We start from the raw sequence: 18,908 nt of genomic DNA on the forward strand, positions 1-18,908 counted from the left end.
AAGGCACTTCAGGCGGTCATAAATACAGTCCTCCAGAGGATAACTGGCATGTCCTTTTCCAACTCTGGAGGACCTCTACTAGAGTGGCAGAAGAGCTAACAGCATCCTCAGGGACACATCCCACCCACTACCCAGGTCATCACTTGATTGAGCTTCTCATTACCGACGTTACTGAACATACACTCATATAATGAGTAATCAGAATATAGAGCTATTTGACGCTTATATTAACCAAAGAAAATGTCTTACACCTGTAGCTTTAATATCACACTATGGTTTACAGTACACCTTAGCTTAGGCCACCAAATCTGTTTATTTATGACCAATTCCCACCAATATGAAGACGTAAAATAATAAATAAAATAGAAAAACAGAGCACAATAATGTTATAACAATGCTGTCCAGACCGAGTTTATTGTAATTAACTTATGTGACAGCAGCCTACTGGCATTTCACTCCTTAATCCAAATCCACATTAATCAATGAAGTCCATAGTCCCATAAGGAATGTGGTTGTCATGGCCACATTCCAGATTAAAAATTAAAAAACACACCGAATCCAATCTGTGTATAAATGTTGTGAGAACTTGTGACTCACAATGTGTTATCAACCATTCAATACCCAATACATCACATGACTACAAAACATACTGGATCACCATTATATTCTATATCTGTCTCTACTGCTTCACCTTGTGTACACATCTGCATGCTGCTACCTGTAACCTCAGGTGTATACCTGTTGCTTGTATGTTGCTTTTTATCATTATGCATTATCCTGTAGATAATTGTACCTATTATTGTGGTTTTCAACCCCTTTCTTATCAAGGCCAATTATTTCTTCACCATTTAAGCCACGGACCACCATTTCACGAGATTTTGCCTCACAGACCCAAAACTAAAGAATATTTTTGAGTAAAACACCTAATAAGGGTACATTTGGTTACCAACTCTCCATCATTTAGCTGGGGAGTCGGGACCACCTGGAGCCCCCTCAAGGACCACTGGTGGTCCCCGGACAGGCGGACACTGACCCATACTGCTTTTACTGACTGTCTGACACCCTACCAGAGGTACATAAAAAGTCTAGAGGCCTTCCACATCTTCTGCCTCCAAAATGATCCTGGGTTTGAACTGGGCAGACAGGGTGCCCTATACTGAAATTTATGACTGGACCAACACACCCAGCATCACAGCGCTCCTTGGCCAAAAACACCTCAGATGGGTCGGGCATGTGATCCGTAAGCCAGCCCACCGTTTACCCCGACAGATACTCTATCTATGGCCAGCTTCTAGATGGTCAAAGGTCTGCTGGGGGTCAGCAAAAAGTGGTACAAATATTAAAACCCTCCTGAAGAAGTGTGACATCAAACCACCAGCACTAGAGTCCCTGGCTGTTGACCGCCTCACCAGAGAATCACTCGTCTTCAGGAGAAGTTCACAGAGGAGAGTACAGAGGTGTGCACAGAGGCACCAACGTGCCAATTGGACCTCCGACCACCACCAGGGTCGCCTTCCCCTGTCCCTCCTGTGACAAAATCTGAGGATCACGCATCGGTCTGAGCAGCCACCTGGCTATGCACAGGCGACAGACGCAACCACAATAATCAACTCATACACTCTATTTGGAGCAACGTCATCATCGTCGACATCGACGGACTGCCATAAGCAAGTGTGTGTGTGTGTGTGTGTGTGTGTCTGTGTGTGTGTGTGTGTGTGTGTGTGTGTGTCTCCTCCATGGCTCTCTGCCAGTGATCCAGTCTACTATACCTAAATATGTGTAGTATAATAGTATTATAATGTCCAGATACTACAGTTTCATCAACAATGCATCACAATGATCACATGCAGGCTCCATCCATCCATCACCATTATGCATATGCAGGACAAAGTGTGCTACGTTTAAACTTTGCACACACATTTGCAATTGCACTCGGACCACAATGGAATGTGTGATCCTTTTGACAGACATGTACAGACAGTACAGTAGCAACAAATACCTGGTCATGTACGGTATTAGCATATTTAGTTGTGTTTATTGTGTATATTCGTACGTCTCTAAATGTTTTGATGAATTAAAAATGGTGGGCCCTATTGTAAACAAGTGTAATGCTTTATGGAAATTATGGTGTCGTCCACTCACTGTTAACAGTTTTTGTATTGAGTTGTACTTGAAATGTACTGTAATTCTGCAAACTGTTAATCAATCAATCAATCAATCAACCAATCAAAAGAGGAAGGATCGTGCAGATTCGTGATACGAGGAGTGATGCCCAAGCCCAATGCCCATGCCTGCAACCTGAATGAAGGCAGGAATCGTGAGCATTTTTTTCTGCATGCAGGCATCTTTATCAACTTTTACAAACTGACAGTATAGTTTTAATTAACGCTACTTAATTAGCACGTGATCCCCATGTGCCCCGATGTTATTACGTTTATGCACAGCCTAGTAGTCAGACCTGTTTGGTTACTTAGTAACTGCAGTAATGTGTTCAGAGTTCAGACCAGATAGCCATACTGTCTGCATGCTAGCCAAAGCAGTAAATACCTAGAACATGAAGCAGGTTCATGCTGTTTCTAGGTTTCAGACACCACTACTGTACGACACGACAAAATATAATAATAATAATATAATATAATAATAATTACCAGTTGCCGGATCCAATGATGCATATTTTCTTGGGAGCTGCCATTGTGAAGACTGTAAATAAAAGACTTGATGCTGTTAGTCTCTCTGTGACTGCTTGCTTGCTGAGCCTGCGCTGCGACAGAACCAACGGAGAGAAGCTTTTATTCCCATTGGCTGCTCTGAGGGCAGACACGGACACGCCCACCGTTTTCGGAGGGATCAAACTACAGATGTACAAGCTCACACCGCGTCGCTATCACGACGCGTTGTGGTCTGGTAGATTGGTTCTGTTTTTTGTATTGTTGTAACTTGTCCAAGCGACACTGCTGTACTGCAGAGCATAAAGCTTTGTAGAGGTAAGAGGTTAGAGGCTTATATATAACTCTGGTTAGTAGGGCGAAAGTAAGTCGGAAAAATGTTTGACTGTGCTGCGCTTGTGAACTTATTGTTTCACAAAATGGAAATGCACTCTCACAGTGTGGCAGGCAAATTATTTGTTTCCTAAATATCAGCATTTTGAGCAAGAAAACCAAACAAAACAACGTAATGAGTGTGTGTGTGTGTGTGTGTGTGTGTGTGTGTGTGTGTGTGTGTGTGTGTGTGTTGACTGTTGAGTGAGTCACAGTGAGTGACCTGTGAAGACCTGTGTATGTGAGAGCATACAATGCAGCTGTCAGCAGGGTTGACCTGAGGCTGTGACCTAAGGGAGGTGTGTGTGTGTGTGTGTGTGTGTGTGTGTGTGTGTGTGTGTGTGTGTGTTTGTGTGTGTGTGTGTGTGTGCGCGCGTGTGTGTGCTTGTGCGTGTGACATAGGTTACTTGCGTGATATGCATCATAAATTCATAATACATTTTTAATCAACTTTATGAATGTATGATAATATAATCACACTATCATGTTACATCAAACGCCTAGTACTAGTAGTATCATTTTACTTTCAGGTTGCATCAGGTTACTGTAACTATGTACATCCCATGATGCACATAGAGGACGCAAATAAGTCCTGACTCCTGTGTAACCTGTTGACTGACACACACACACACACACACTTCCCTTTTTAGCAATAAGATATCGAGTTTCATTCCTTTGTGAGCTCAGCTCATTACTTGTGCATTTCAGTAGACTGCCTTCACGTGTAGTGTGCATTTAGGGTGAATATGATGAAAACAAGCATCTGGGGGGTCATGTAGGCCTAGGAGGATCCATTCGAAGTGATGAAGTGACGAAGTGAAGCATACTGCATAGTGCATACACAATTTTTGTTTGTTTTCACTTACAAGAAATGAACCAATGACTAGTCTAAACTAAGTACTGCACCCGAAATGACATCCAAGATGGTTTCTGCGCAAATTTCTCTAGGTAGACTGCTGCTGTGTGTTCATTAAATAAAGAAGTTCCTAAGAAACTATACTCAAGAGATTACGGATTATTCCTTTTTTTCTGCGAAATGTAATCATGGATTTTCTTTCTGATTTGTCATACTCTGAAGTTTCCAAAAATGTATTGTTTTCCTAATCTCCCAAAATGTTAACAAAATTACACGTAGAACTGGACTAAGCTGTACAAGACGCGCTGCAAGATTGTACATCTGCTATTTTTGAGAACCTAAACCACGGTTCTAAATCCTAGAGTGTTCTGAAAACGTAGCTAAAATCTAAAATGACTAAACTGACATGGTTCTTTCCCGGCTTTAATGCGTTAATCAAACTTTAAAGTATGATAATCACACTGATGAAGATTGTTATATCATAGGCATGGTATCATCAGGCCTATGGGTAAATCCCATAACAGAGGGCACAATGTATCCAATAACATCCTGTCTGTGACTCGCTGTCAGCAGGTATTGATGCTGCCTGTGTCGCCAGTCATTATGACACTTCATGTGTGTGTGTGTGTGTGTGTGTGTGTGTGTGTGCGCACTCGCGTGTTTGTGCGCGTGCATGCGCGCGTGATTGTCCATGGGCTAATAGGCTATACATAACCGATAACCTTTATTGTGTTCTTCTTTAGAAATGTGTTCACATCAGGATGTAATGATCATCAGACTCCCTCCCCAGTCAGAGAGTTTGAATGAATGTAGAATTCTGTGCAGAATGTAATTTGTATGTGAGGAGACTTCATTTAACTGTGCCAGTGATCATCACCCTCCCCTGCTTAGTGTACATGACTGTATTCTTCATTGCATCTGTTTGTGGTCTAGTCACTGTAAATCGACTATGCATGGCTGGTATTAATTATGTGTCTATACTCTTATAATGAATATTCTTTTTAGTTTTTTTCTTTGAACTAATATTCCTAAAACATACAGCCAGACTCGCAGCTAAGTTCTGCCTGTTTAAAGAGGTTAATTTACAAATGAAATATGGAGATACAAGGTTTCTGCGCCCGACAATAATATAATCATAATCAGAAGGATTTGTCAAGGGGCATGAAAGTGGTTGATCAGATAAACACTACTGCTGAACGGAAATTATTCAGCCTGGAAGACTAGAACAAAGCGGATATTCATTGTTGTGTGTGTGTGTGTGTGTGTGTGTGTGTACATACTTTGTATCTGAAAATGCACTTTGCTGTCAGACTCATTTGTGCTTACTATACAAGCAAAGTGCTGATTCATGTGTTGCACTGGTATTTCTGCATCCCCCTCATGACCACACACACACACACACACACACACACACACACACACACACACACACACACACACATTTTTAGCAAGAAGATGGAGTTTCATTTCCTTCATGAGATCAGCTCATTACTTGTATATCTTCGGCACTCAGCCATGGGTCAGACTATGGCGGAAGATTGGGAGTGAGTGAGTCTGTAGTTCTGATTGCAATAGTCCGGCAGCCGGGGGGTGTGGAGTGGGAAATTTGTTCATGAATCCACATGCTGGCCGGCTGTCAGCATTGAGCAATTCGATTTACAGGGGTTTATATGTGACCCCCTATTTTTTTACAGTCTATGATGTGACCATACCAACATCCTATATAAGGCAAAAATGACACATTTTCATTATGCTTTAAGTAGCATGTGATGTGTCAAACTAGGGGGTTTTCATGATTCTTAATCCATTCCAAGCATTAGTTTTGCACAAATAACACTCCTTGGGCTATAAACAGCCATAGCCATCAACACAAGGCATGATTTTTTGTACATGTTGAAAAAACTGAAACAGCTTATACTTTATTGTTGCCATAGATGGATAAATTATGTTGTTGCTTTACATAAGTAAAACAGTCTGAAAACATGTAAACTGGTATTTACAAAGAAAACTGAACCATAGCATACACACAGCAAATCACTGCTGTCAGGTAGAAACCTTTTATTATTGTATTTAAAAAAAAAGTAAACACTGTGAAAATGGCTGATCTACAAGCTAGATGCGACGCCTTGTGGGCTTGTAGATTGGCTATTTCACTACTTCTGTGTGTGACTCTTGTACGATGAAGAAAGGCATTCATTTATGGAAAAACAACTTGGAACATGTATAAGGTCTCTGCTCGACAGCAACAAAATCAATTTTAAGTCGTTACAACAGTGACAACAGTAGACTATAATTTATGCAAACACAGTAAGATCATACAGTATAGTCCTGGCAGTATTTACATGGATTTACAGTCGATGGTACTGACACATAACACGACACAGTCAGCACCATAATATTTACATTTCAGACGTGGCATCCAGCATCGCTACATGAGAGCCTGGGGTTGTCACAATTATGACATATTAATTGTCTCCTAATTGTCATACATATCACAAATGAAATGACAACTAATGGGTTTGTCATAGAACATAATAGTAATTAATAATAATAATAACTTGATTTGTATAGCACCTTTTTAGGAGCAGAATTAGTGCATAACACAAGAAATCACAACACAAACCGATAAACATGACAGGTCAGGAAAAAAAACTGCGAGGTTTGGGGGTTAAAAGCACCTTTTTGTAAAGGTGAGATTTCAGTGATTTAAAGCGAGGCACAGACTCAGTCAGATGCCCAGACTCAGCAGGGCATTCCAGAGTGTTGGAGCTCCAATAGCAAACGCCTGCTCTCCCAGTGGTGGAACATTACCACCAATTTGTTACTTAATGTATGTTTTGTAATAATAATCAAAAACTACAAAGTAACTACTAGCTAAACCTTTCAAATAAAGGTAGTGGAGTAAAAGTACAATATTTGGAACATCTGAGATGTCTGAGAAGTATTGGAAATTGGAAATGCTCAAGTAAAGTAGAAATACCTCAAAATTGTACAAAGTACAGTACTTACTACTTACTTTGCACCACTTCGCTCTCCTACAGTTTTTCAGCAACACTTTGGAATGCTAGTAAGCAGTGCTTTGCTCAATGATCTCAGGCCATGAGTTGGCTCCTATAGAGCGTCGCAGTCCCGCCCCCTACCCTGGACCAGGAAATGAATCCCAATGCATTATTCCCATAGACATTTCTTAAAGTATTTATTTAAAGACGGTTACGCCGCGGACAAAGCCAACTCGAGTTGTGACAACTCATGACAACACAAACAATATTTTGGACCAAACAAATAATTACAAAGAAGAAAAACAACAACAAAAGTGTTGTAACCTGCCGTTTTTTTCTTCTTTCTAATTATTTTTTCGGCCCCAAAAATTGTGTTTGTCACGACTCGAGTTGGCTTTGTCCGCGGCGTAAACGTCTTTAAATAAATACTTTCTGAAATGTCTATGAGGAAAATGAACGGAGAATCATTTCCTGGTCCATGGTAAGGGGCGGGACTGCGACCCTCTATTGGGTTTAAGTAAATCAGAAATATGAGACGGGGCTGGACCTGGCTTTGTATGTAATGAATAGAAATTTAAACTAAGTGGGAAGCCAGTGCAGGGAGGCCAAATTTGGTGTAACTTTCTGGAACCAGTTAAAAGTCGAGCTGCGGCATTTTGAACCATGGATGGATTTTTCGGAGAATTGCAGTAAATCAACACGGGAATAGATGAATTAACATAATTATGACTACAATGTACAATTAATAATAATTACCTGGCTGTACTAATAATCAAAATTAATAATGCACCATGGCTAGAACAGGCCAAAATATAAGAAATAGCAACGATTCTGATGATTTTGCTAAATAATTGCAATTATATATAGTCCTATAAAAAATTGGCAATCAGGCATCAGCATTCTGGACCATTTAGTTCACATTTAGTTGACAGTATTATTAAGCTCTCTGGTATTTGGCACCTGTAGGACAGACAGCTCACAAATAGCAAATAGAACAATGATGCAGTAACCCCCCCCCCCCCCCCCCCCCCCCCCCCCCCTCGGACGTGGTGCAGAGGAGGTGATGATTGAGGGCTACATTGGGAGAGAAGGATGCCATTGGGAGAGAATGATGCTGAAGAGGATGGCCAAAGAGGAGGTTAATGGATGTGGTGAGAGAGGACATGCAGGTGGCAGTAGTTACACAAGCAGATGGAAACTGATGATCCGCTGTGGTCGACCCAGATGGGAATTAGCCAAATGAAGCAGAAGAAGAACCTTGGCATCCCAATTTGGGGACATGACGTTCGGTTATACTGTAGGTGAAAATAAGTGAAAAAGATTTAAGCACTTTTGAGAATCTTTAGAAAATAGCTGATCTGCAAACGTTAAGTGGTTAAATCACTCAATTATATTCCCTTAATAATCCCTGTAAGCACAGGACTGGAGCAGCTTGCTTCTACCAAAGGAAATGTGGTACCGTAGTTGAATGACACAAATGGACAGAGGACCATTGCTAAGTGACAACATAGAATTAACTCATGACGGGAAAAAAAAGAAAGTCGTTTAAACAGGACAGATCATGCAGTAGTAGTACAGTCATGCAAATCTACAAAGACACCAAATTACCTCAAATAAAAGGAAATACAAATGTGTTGTAGGGAAACCTCAACACATTTGACCTCATCTCAGTTTGTTATGCATTTCCTCAGAATGTCAAATGAATGAACAGTTCTGGAAAATTGGAACACAATTGTTTCATAGATTACACTGATGACACCAATTACTGTTACCCAGAGCCTGACTGATTTATCGGTTTGCTATTATTTGATTTGTTGTCATCAGTGACCCGATTTATTTTACTTTTCAAATGTACAAGCTCACAACTTGGGAGCTTGTACATCTGCTATGTTTTAGCTTCAAGATTGACAGTCTTTAAATCAAATGTTTTGAATAGGGCTTAAGTGGTTATATAAAAATAAAGTTTTTATTTTATTTGTACTTGTTCACTTGTTAATGAACAAGCTTCTATAATATAGAAGTAACGTCTTTGCAGTATAATATCCTTTATTAGAATATCAATCAAAAAAGTGTTTATGATCTATACTTGTTTTCTCATGAGAAATGTTCTCAAAATTCTAAATTGGATCGTCCCCAAAACTCTGTCATCGGCCAGGCTCTAGTTCTGTGTTCTTATGTTTACTGACCACTCTGGAGATATTCTGACATTTCGGAATGGATAACGACTTAATTGACGTCTTCATTACAGCCAATGCCTTATCACTCACAAACATTTAAACCACTTAAATCTGGAGTCCCCCCAGGCAGGGTCTATCTATACTATACTAGGCCTTTTCCCCCCACTACATCTCTGCTGAGCGTGCATTGTGACACGCTGTGTGTTCAACACATTGATCCGATTCATTTGAATTGCTTGCAACCGTCATACATACAGTAGAAGGTTAATACAATTGAGGATGAAATAAACCACAGTATAGTCAGCCTTATTTTCGCGGTGGTCACCTTTTACACCCCTTTTTTGTTTAAAAAAAAGACAGGGTCCATTTGGACGCTAGGGACACTATAGGGTTGATGTGGTTAATCCAGGCACAAGTAGGACACATTCTCTTTTGCACCAGCCAACGTACGGGTTGATGCAACGCCACTGCATGAAGAACAGAGATGAAGTTCCACCGCGGTCTAGTTCGGTTCCACACCACATGGCAAGGCAGGACGTTCAGTGGACGATGAAGTTCCATGGCAGTCCGGTTCCATACAGTTCCATGGCAGTCCGGTTCCATGGCAGTCCGGTTCCATACAGTTCCATGGCAGTCCGGTTCCATACAGTTCCATGGCAGTCCGGTGCGTGCCACACAGTTCCATTGCAGTCTGCTTCCACACAGTTCCATGGCAGCGCAGGAGGCTCAGTGGAAGTTGGTGACGTGGCATTTGACGTCATCCAGGCTCAGCACAGTGCCCTGGTCATTGTCGCTGATGTGCGGTTTCTTCTCTGAGCAGCGACACAGCTTGTACTTCAACACCTGCGGGGACAAAACAACGACGAGACACCGTTTGTACGTACATGACTACTGCGTTCACCAGTGGTGGAAAAAGTACTCACATTCTTTACTTATTAAAGGGATATTTCACTTTTTATTTTTAAATCACACCAGTGTGAAGTGAGGTGCACTCTAATCAATTACTGACTTATACCAACCTTGAAACATACCGCCCCCTTCCTTTACAAACCCATTGTAACTTCAAACTTCATTTAAACCATGATAGATTAATCGAAAACTCCCGCCCTTTTTTCTGGTGACTGATCCGGCCCTCCTAATACATGAGGTGCCCGTGGTTTTTGAAGGGCGCTGGCCCCTCCTATGCACAGCTTTGTGTGTTTTACTTTGTAGCATGGGATGTGATGATTTGATTGGCTGATATGATGATAAGAGCGCCCCTCACTTCACACAAGTGATTTTTGTCTCCACCAGGCCGAAGGCATGGGGAGAGAGTATGTTTTGCACTCCGTCCGTGTGTGTGTGTGTCCGTCCGTCCTTCCTTCCTTCCGTCCGTCTGTTACCAGCTAATCTCCGGCACCGTTAACCCGGTCGATGCCAAACTTTGCACACACACTCCCTGGATGCCAACGATCAACCTCTGCCCCACATTTTCCAGAACGGCCTGTTATAGCGCCACCATGAGGCAGCTTTTCACATGTTTTACCTAAAACTGCACCGATCTGCGTGAAACGTTGCATGCACACTCCCTAGAGGCCAAGGACAAACCTTTGACCTGCATTTTCCGCATCTGCCTTTTATAGCGCCACCAGGAGGCCGACTTTTGTAAAACACATTTTTGGATATTACTCCTCCAGATTCTGTCCAAAAATCTCACAAATCGTTACACCGTATCTCTATGGTCATGTTCTCAAGTTGGATCTGTCCGATATTTCATATTCCATCCTAATTGGCTATAATTGGCTTTCACAGTTTGCAAGATTGCCCCGTTTTGAACAAAAGCCTCAAATCATGAACGCAGCATGCAATTTACGTGAAATCTTTCACACATTTTCTTACTAGGCTGAGGAATATATCCCACCCTTTTCACATTGGCTTGTTATAAAGCCACCAACAGGTTGATTTTTGCAAAACACATTTTTGTGCAACAAACATGCCTCAAATCATCCAATTGCCATCAATACAAAGGCGTATGAAGAAATGTCACCCTTTTCACATTGGCCTATTATAGCACCACCAGGAGGCCACAACCTGACCTGCCCTGGCGGAGACCTGTGCCCCGAGGGGCACTTTTTCTAGTTTATTACTTTTTTCATTTATTATTTATATTTTTGGGGAAAATTAAAAGCATCAAGGAAAGAATAGAGAAAGTAAAAGATGAGTGTTATTATTTATTTATTAACCTATTAAAATAGGTTGAAAATGGGTGAACAAAAAAGAAGAAAAAAAAACATTATTTTATTTTACAATTCTATATTGGTTATTAGTTAGTCATACCTATAACACATTCTTTATGAGTCCTTACCTCATAAATGTAGTCAAACAGCTCCAGAATAGTGAGTATACTTGCTCCAATGAAAAGGCCCATCTGACCGCCAATATCACCTGAAATAAGACAACTGTGTGAGCTTTGTGGAGGAGCAGGTATCTAATGCAGTTGTTGGCAAGCTCTTCTGAGCACAGAAGCCCTTCTGTCTCAAAGGTTCAACTGACTTTGTCACTATAGGATCATTCACAGTTTGAGAAAGAGCGCCCTCTATCGTAAACCACTGAAAACACTACACGACGAGCGGTGTGAGCCTTGGATTGAGTATAGCCTATATTCGTCAATGGCAGTCAATGAGTCAATTGCAGTTTAAAAATCACACCTGTGTGAAGTGAGGGGCGCTAATATATTAAAGTCTAACTCATGTTGATTAGGGGATGTAAAACAAACGGTGCAAACACAAACATTAATTCGCCATTAACAATAAAGAGACAATATGACGTAAATGACACATTATGACGTAAATGTTCCCTTCATTGTCAATGCGTTTACAAAACAAACATAAACAACTAAAGACAAACATTAAACCTGTGTATATAGGAGGGGCTAGTGCCACTCAAAAACATGTGCTACACATAGTGTATAGTGAACAGCTCTCTGTCTCACTTTAGACTCAGTCTCACATTTAACATTTTTACAGTGTTCAAAATGTTTGGGGGTCCATTTACTAATCATTTCCCTCTATAGCAGCTGTTATCACAGCCACTGGAGTAGTGTGGTGGTGTTTTCCTGCAGAAACACACTGCTGTTTTGGAGAGAGATGTTTTCAGGCAACAAAAACAACTTCAACGTCAAAGTACTTTATTTTTCCTTTCGGAAACTTCTTTTATGAGGGTTAAAAGACAACAAGAAATCACAATACACAAGTACACAAATGCTATAAAACCAACTGTATATTGGTGAAAACACCAACATACAGTGAGAGGGCAGTGTAAACGCCACCAGACGAATACCGGAGAACTCGCCAGTTTACCAAGTCGCCATGGCGAAAAGTCTTCATCAATGTCTTCATCATTATGCTAACATGCTGTCTTCATCAGTGTAGTATGTCAAACTCACAGATGTTATAGTTAATTTCCAAAGTGATCAAATTATTTTGTGCAATTAAATGGTCAGCTAGATGATGATAAAAAGGTGAGTATGTGAATACCAATGATAAGTAGGCCTACCATTTCAGGAATTGTTTACTAATGAATTACATTGTTTTGGTACTTTGGTGTTTAAACTTTTAGCATTCCTACTTTCTCTAGTGTTAACTCTAAACTATCCTCTCTATTTCTCAATTCAATGCAATTAAAATGCACTAATTCGCGGCGACTTTGTAAACTGGTGAGTTCTCCGGATACCCACCACACTACTCCAGTGGCTGATGTAGAGGGAAACGATGGGTCGAATTAAATAATGTACTGTACTAGAATTTCGCCGCCCTTCGGGCGGCTCATCCTAGTTCCGTTGCAGCGCAATGGGAAGAAGGAAATTGCGAGATTTGACAGACTCCACTTCATGTTTCAGCTGTGTTTTTAAACCCAGTATTGTGCCCTTCACATGTATTAACGGATGGGTATTATTATTATTTGTTGTATTTTATTTTCACATCAAAGCAAATTAAATTAAATTAAAATAAGCACACATGAAACTGCTTTTTACTGTTTTTGTTTACTTACAATAAGTTACTGCTTTTGGAAACCAAAAGATGTTGAGAATGGAGCAGAACATACTGTAGTATATTTTTGTGGGGACCTTGACTGCATTATAGTAGGCCTACAATCTTTTGGATTGCAGTGACCCCACATTGTTTCTTCGGGAACAATATTTGTAGTTACAATGAGGGCTACATGAGCCGAAGGGAGAGAAACACGTCGCCTCTCTCCAGTCCGTGCGTATGGTGCTGCTGGTGGCTGAATAACAACGGATCGCATCGCTGACTGACATAAACGCACAGTTACAATTCAGAGGCACTTCAATAAGAAAACTCAACTAATAACGCTTGTGTGTGTTAATCTGCCCGATGCTGACGTCAGTATATAATGTTTAGATTGTTTTCCTCTTGTACATGCGTTTGTGGGCACAGTGGCAGGGGGTGAAAAGCCGATTTGTCCCATGGTGTGCACTGCGCAACTGTGCAGTGTAAAACATGCTGAAATCAAACCACACACACACACACACACACACACACACACACACACACACACACACACACACAGTCACTCAGTCACAAATCCTCCACAGTGTGATTACGTGTCTGCAGTGACACTGATGCGAGGTTACAATGAGTCCGTGGTGTGGTGAGACTGGGAAAGGAATAATGCGCGGAAGAGCTTGGCATCCGACTGCGCGCGTTGTGTCGATGAGATGGGCGCGTTGGGAAATACCGCACCGAAGCACACTCGCCTATTAGTTTGCATTGCATTTGCACAGTGCGCTCAGTGCGATATTTCCGAACGTGGCCGTTGTGTGTGTGTGGGTGTGTGTGTGTGGCTGGCTGGCCTGTGTTTTGCTGCGTGGGGATCGCCATGTGAGGGGGCTAGCCAATAAGGGCCCTGTGTTGCATGTGGAGAATTGTGTAGGTTAGTGTGTGTGGTGTAGCCGAACGGGGTGGTGAGAACATGAGGGGGATGTAGCACAGCAATCGGTGACCCCTACATTAAGCTGTGTTGCTCCCAACATGCAGTGCAAATGCGTGTTGTAGCAACCGTAGCCAATGGGAAAACAGGATGCAGTGTTGCCAGGTCCGCGAATTGTAAGCGAGTTGTAAGTAGCGTGTTGAATGGCATTTTTTCTGGGCTTGTTTTCATAGACCTGGCAACAAATTAGGCGGGGGTGTCGGTGCTTGTGGCGTGTTTGTGTTTATTATTGATATTGATATTGTTTGTGAGTGTGGACGGGAGGCGGCTTTAGTGGCAGTGCAATGACAATTTTTACGCGGGTGATGTTGAGTGTGGGCGTGCTGCGCGACATGAGGAGATAGCCATGGATCGACGCGGAGGGTAAGTCTGTGACGTGTTAGTGTGTTTAGTGGGTTGTTGCAGTGTGTGTTGCAGTGTGTCAGTGACGTAGTAGCTGGTGCCTTTTGTTCCTGGGTGCGAACAGCGTTTTGGGCACACCTTTTCAATTGTATAATAGATATCTTCTTGTTTTGACATGTAAAACAGAGGGCAACATGACATGCTATGCCATTACTGTAAAGACAGAGCACTCCCATACTGTACATGTTTAGAATGAAAGCAATTCATGAACACATCTGTTACCTAAAAGTCCAGCTACTTCATAGGCCTTCTTCTGCTCGATGGTCTCGTAGTTCAGAGCCTCGAAGAAGATGTCTAAAACCAGGATGTTGTCTCTGTTGAGAAAGAGACAGAGGTTAAGTACAGAAAGGTCATGTTATAGCCTACTTTGTTGTGAAGCTGCATGCCGAAAACCCAACTCTCTTGCAACACTCATGTGTTGTGATGTGATGCGTTGAGCTTTTAGATTAGCTTTTTTCTCCTCTTTTACTACTTTTGACGCTTTTGTGTTTCAGGACATTGTTGCTGTCGTACAGAAACCTTGTATCTCTCAATACAAAAACAAAAGCTGAAAATTGCACACCTACAAGCTCTACAATGCGTCACAATGCGACATGTTGTGAGATTGTAGATCTGCTATTTCGGGGGATTCTTTTTTTGCGTGGTCTATGGGTTTGTCTATAGGGGGTTGATAAATATATAAAAAATGAAAGGTATTAACGAGTGCTTGTGACTAAATAATGATTACATTCAACTTTTTTTTTTTACCTACATACAGTAAAAGGTACAGTATCAAATCAAATCAAATCAAACTTTATTTAAAGCACATTTAAAAACGACTGTCATCGACCAAAGTGCTGTACAAGTCAAGAAAAAATATATAGCAACAGCAATACAATCAAATAAAAACAATACATCAAAGTCAAGTGGGTACATATGAATATAATAGGCACTAAGGTAAGGTAAGAGGTGCTCAAAATGAAAGTTTGGAAATTAAACTGGGTTGTGATTAAAAGCTAGGTCGAAAAAAATGGGTTTTAAGCAGAGACGTAAAAGTCTCAATACCTACAGTAGGTACAGTAAAAGGTCACCTGGCTGGCAGTGACGCTAATGTCTCTGTCGGGTGGAAACCTCATACAGTACATTTTTGAGTGGTGCAACCACTCCTATAGACAGCTATGTGTGTCCCTGGGTCTGTCCCTGGGTCCCTGGGTCTGTCCGAGCAGTACAGTACAGTACCACACATTATTCTGAAGAAAACCTGGAGACTTGACATTCAGTAATTGGGTATTATGATCAAAAAAGGAACGTTATAATTGTGTGTAAAACAGAAAATCCCACGGACACATTTGTCCGTGTACGGGTCGGACATATTGATGACCCCCACACAAAAATAGCAAAAGTAGCAGACGTACCAACTCAACACACTCTAGATTCTCAACTTCTCAACTCAACGACTCAACATTTCTAGCTTGTGGATCTGCTATTTTGACGCTTTTGTGGGCCACTGTATGAAGTAGCACGTTAATAAACAACCCCCCCCCCACCCACACACACACACATACACAAAAAACAAAACCAAACAATATGCGAGAGAGACATGGAATGACCATACACAGTTAACTCACGCGATGTAATTCTCTGTCTTGTTGTACTTCTTAGCGAGGTACTTGGCAGAGGCCTTGCTGGGGATCTTCACAAAGCTCAGCTCCTTGCCGTACCTGGCGGTGGTGGAAAAGGTACTCAATTGTTTTTACTTAAGTAAAAGTATGAATACTGAAATATAGAAATACTCTGTTTAAGTAAAAGTTCAGAATTCAAAATGTACTTGAGTAAAAGTACAGAAGTATTGTCATCAAAATGTACTTAAAGTATGTACTGTAGGGCTGAAGTGGTTAATGCAGTTGAAATAATAATCAAAATCTACAAAGTAACTAGTACTGTAACTAAAGTTTTCAAATAAATGTAGTGGAGTAAAGGTACAATATTTGCCTCTAAGATGTAGTGGAGTAGAAATAAAAGTATTGGAAATTGGAAATACTCAAGTAAAGTACAACTACCTCAAAATTGTACTTAAGTACAGTACAGCTCTTAAGTAAATGTAGTGTACTTAGTTACTTTCCACCACTGGTACCTGGTCATGTTGCACGGAGTCTCACACACACAGAAGTCGTTGTCTCTCTCCACCAGGAAGTCTGCAGAAGGAAGCAACAGCAACACTTCCTCCTAAGAACACGTATCTATCTAGTCATGAAGCCCATGAATCCATGCAGCCAATGGGAATGCTGCCTGGCATAAAGGAAGGTACAATCCGCACTCTCTGTAGAGGTATTTAGGAGTCTTTTTTTTAAATAAAGATTACGATCTGCAGCAGCAGTCCAAAGTGTTTTTTTAAATGACCCTAAGTGACCATACTACAGCGTCACACAAAAGTAGCAGATCTACAGTACAAGCTTGAAACGCGGCGTGAAGCGACACATTTCGAGCTTGTAGATCTGCTACTTTTGCTGTTTTCAAAACAAGAATCCTGAAAAGTAACAGTTTTGGACATATGAGGTTTCCACCCAGACAGAGATGATCTGCATTCGTTAGTAGAGATGGAGTTCCTTACCGAGAGCAGGATCGGCACACTCTTTGTAAAGCTCCGGGGTGCAGTAAGGTGCATCACCTGAACAAACACAGCACTTCATATCAGAAAAGAATATTTAATAACAGGTTTACACACTGAATAACTAAAAAGCTTTCCAGCTCTTGATTATACAGTACACTAAATACATTCAGATCGGAATACCAATTTCATCGAGGATACAGCAAGTGAAACTGGAAATGATGAAACGAACAAAAACGTGCAGACACAATTTGAATTGGAACACTATAATATTGAAGCTGAAAATGGGTTGTGTGTGTGTGTGTGTGTGTGTGTGGGTGTGTGTGTGTGTGTGTGTGTGTGTGTGTGTGTGTGTGTGTGTGTGTGTGTGTGTGTGTGTGTGTGTGTGTGTGTGTGTGTGTGTGTGTGTGTGTGTGTCTCCTGATTGGATGAATCTGTATTTTCTGTTTAGTAAAGAGCTGGAGAGATAGAGAGACCCCTGTTAGTGAACAAACAGTCTATTATAACTGAATATAGAACTTTTAGCTGTTTTTTAACAACATTTGTTTAACCTTTAAGATAACATCTTTCTTACCAGGCATATGCACCATGCGGCAGTTGCAGTTGTCCACCAAGTAGCGTGTTTCGCAGTCGATGCGGCACGCTGTGATGCTGTACGTGTCAAAGAAGTCTGAGTCCATTGGAGTCACTTTACAGTCTCCCCAGGGTGGGGGCAGGTATATGAGCTGGAACGCAAAGAATATACATATAAAAGATCAGTGATGGAAAGTAATTAAGTACATTTACTTAAGTACTGTACTTGCCAAGGGGTTATTCCCAATAAAGAATTTCAACACAAATACCATTCCCGAAATGGCACCGGTCTGCAACTGGTCAGTCATGCCTTATGAAAAGACATTGCGATGTCAGAAAGTGAATGAAGACGGAGGACTTGGATATGGAAATATACAATCACTACGTAACATCGGTACTGGTGAGTGAAATTGTTTGTACAAGTACGTACCGTTTACAGTAGAATCCCATGTGCATCCCTGCGGTGCAGTTGGTGGTTGGTGCGGATAATATAAATGGGATGATATAATTCATGCTGTTGGATAAAGGATGGATAATGAACACGTACACGCGGTTTGGGGTGACAAAAAAGTCCATCCGCGCATCTCTAGTACTTACCCTCTGTTCCTGGCAGGACACAAATGTCTGGAACCCGGGTGCCACTCCGAAGCCCAGCTGGTCAATGAAAGAAGGCTCGTCCTGACTGTGGATCTGAACCTTGATCCCAGCTTCAAACGACGTCTCATCTGTCAGGAAGTAAATCACAGACCTGAGATCAGACATGATTCCTTCATGGGTTTTTCCACGGTTGGATTAATAGATACATGTATACTACATTGGCTGCTGCTGTTCATTGCAGTGATGGCAACAGGGTGGCCATATTGGGGGCAAACCCTGCCTCCCAATGCATGTATGCAACATGTACCTGTATGAGGCAGGAGGTCTCTTCGCTATATTAAAACCATCATAATTATGTAGCAGTCTCTCCACTTAAAATCCTAACTCATAATGAATGTATGTCTATTGAAGACATGTAGTTATGTTATGATATAGTAGCCTACACTTAATGTACATTAAATTAAAAATGTACATTCAAAAATGTTCATATACCAAAAGTAATGGTTATAAAACAGGTTATTGTGTGTATATACTGTAACTCTCAGGCATCATGTATTGCAGTGGAGTTATGTTAATCTGACCCAGCTAATATGGCAGCGGCGTTGACCTACGACCCCAGTGGCCAATGAGGCGCTCGAAGGCGCTCAAACATTGACAACCTCTGCTCTAGTGAACTGGACCAAACTCACC

At 41.3% G+C, this 18,908-nt stretch overlaps 2 protein-coding genes across 3 annotated transcripts in view; both read right to left on the reverse strand.

Moving 5' to 3' along the window:
• LOC306937603 (glycerol-3-phosphate dehydrogenase [NAD(+)], cytoplasmic) overlaps nt 1–18,908 on the reverse strand; it is a 359,426-nt gene that overhangs the window by 15,778 nt on the left and 324,740 nt on the right. For both annotated transcript variants that reach the window (XR_013791623.1, XM_079521457.1), the window contains exon 2: nt 2,649–2,731. Coding sequence is in view for 1 of the 2 variants with exons in the window: in XM_079521457.1 (XP_079377583.1) it covers nt 2,649–2,692 (44 nt within the window). In the remaining variant the exon portion in view is untranslated. The remainder of the gene's footprint in view (nt 1–2,648; nt 2,732–18,908) is intronic.
• The window catches only part of LOC306940097 (acid-sensing ion channel 1-like), a gene marked incomplete at its 3' end in the record, with an annotated part of 74,105 nt that continues 64,993 nt past the window's right edge, over nt 9,797–18,908 (reverse strand). The window contains exons 4-12 of the mRNA XM_079525072.1: nt 18,908; nt 18,219–18,346; nt 17,623–17,773; nt 17,052–17,108; nt 16,575–16,635; nt 16,069–16,161; nt 14,684–14,775; nt 11,415–11,494; nt 9,797–9,913 (exon numbers count right to left, since the gene is read on the reverse strand). The exon at nt 18,908 is cut by the window's right edge and continues 150 nt beyond it. Of these exons, the coding sequence (XP_079381198.1) occupies nt 9,797–9,913; nt 11,415–11,494; nt 14,684–14,775; nt 16,069–16,161; nt 16,575–16,635; nt 17,052–17,108; nt 17,623–17,773; nt 18,219–18,346; nt 18,908 (780 nt within the window). The remainder of the gene's footprint in view (nt 9,914–11,414; nt 11,495–14,683; nt 14,776–16,068; nt 16,162–16,574; nt 16,636–17,051; nt 17,109–17,622; nt 17,774–18,218; nt 18,347–18,907) is intronic.

This window comes from Electrona antarctica, assembly GCF_951216825.1.
Source record: "Electrona antarctica genome assembly, chromosome: 2".
Taxonomy (NCBI): Eukaryota; Metazoa; Chordata; class Actinopteri; order Myctophiformes; family Myctophidae; genus Electrona; species Electrona antarctica.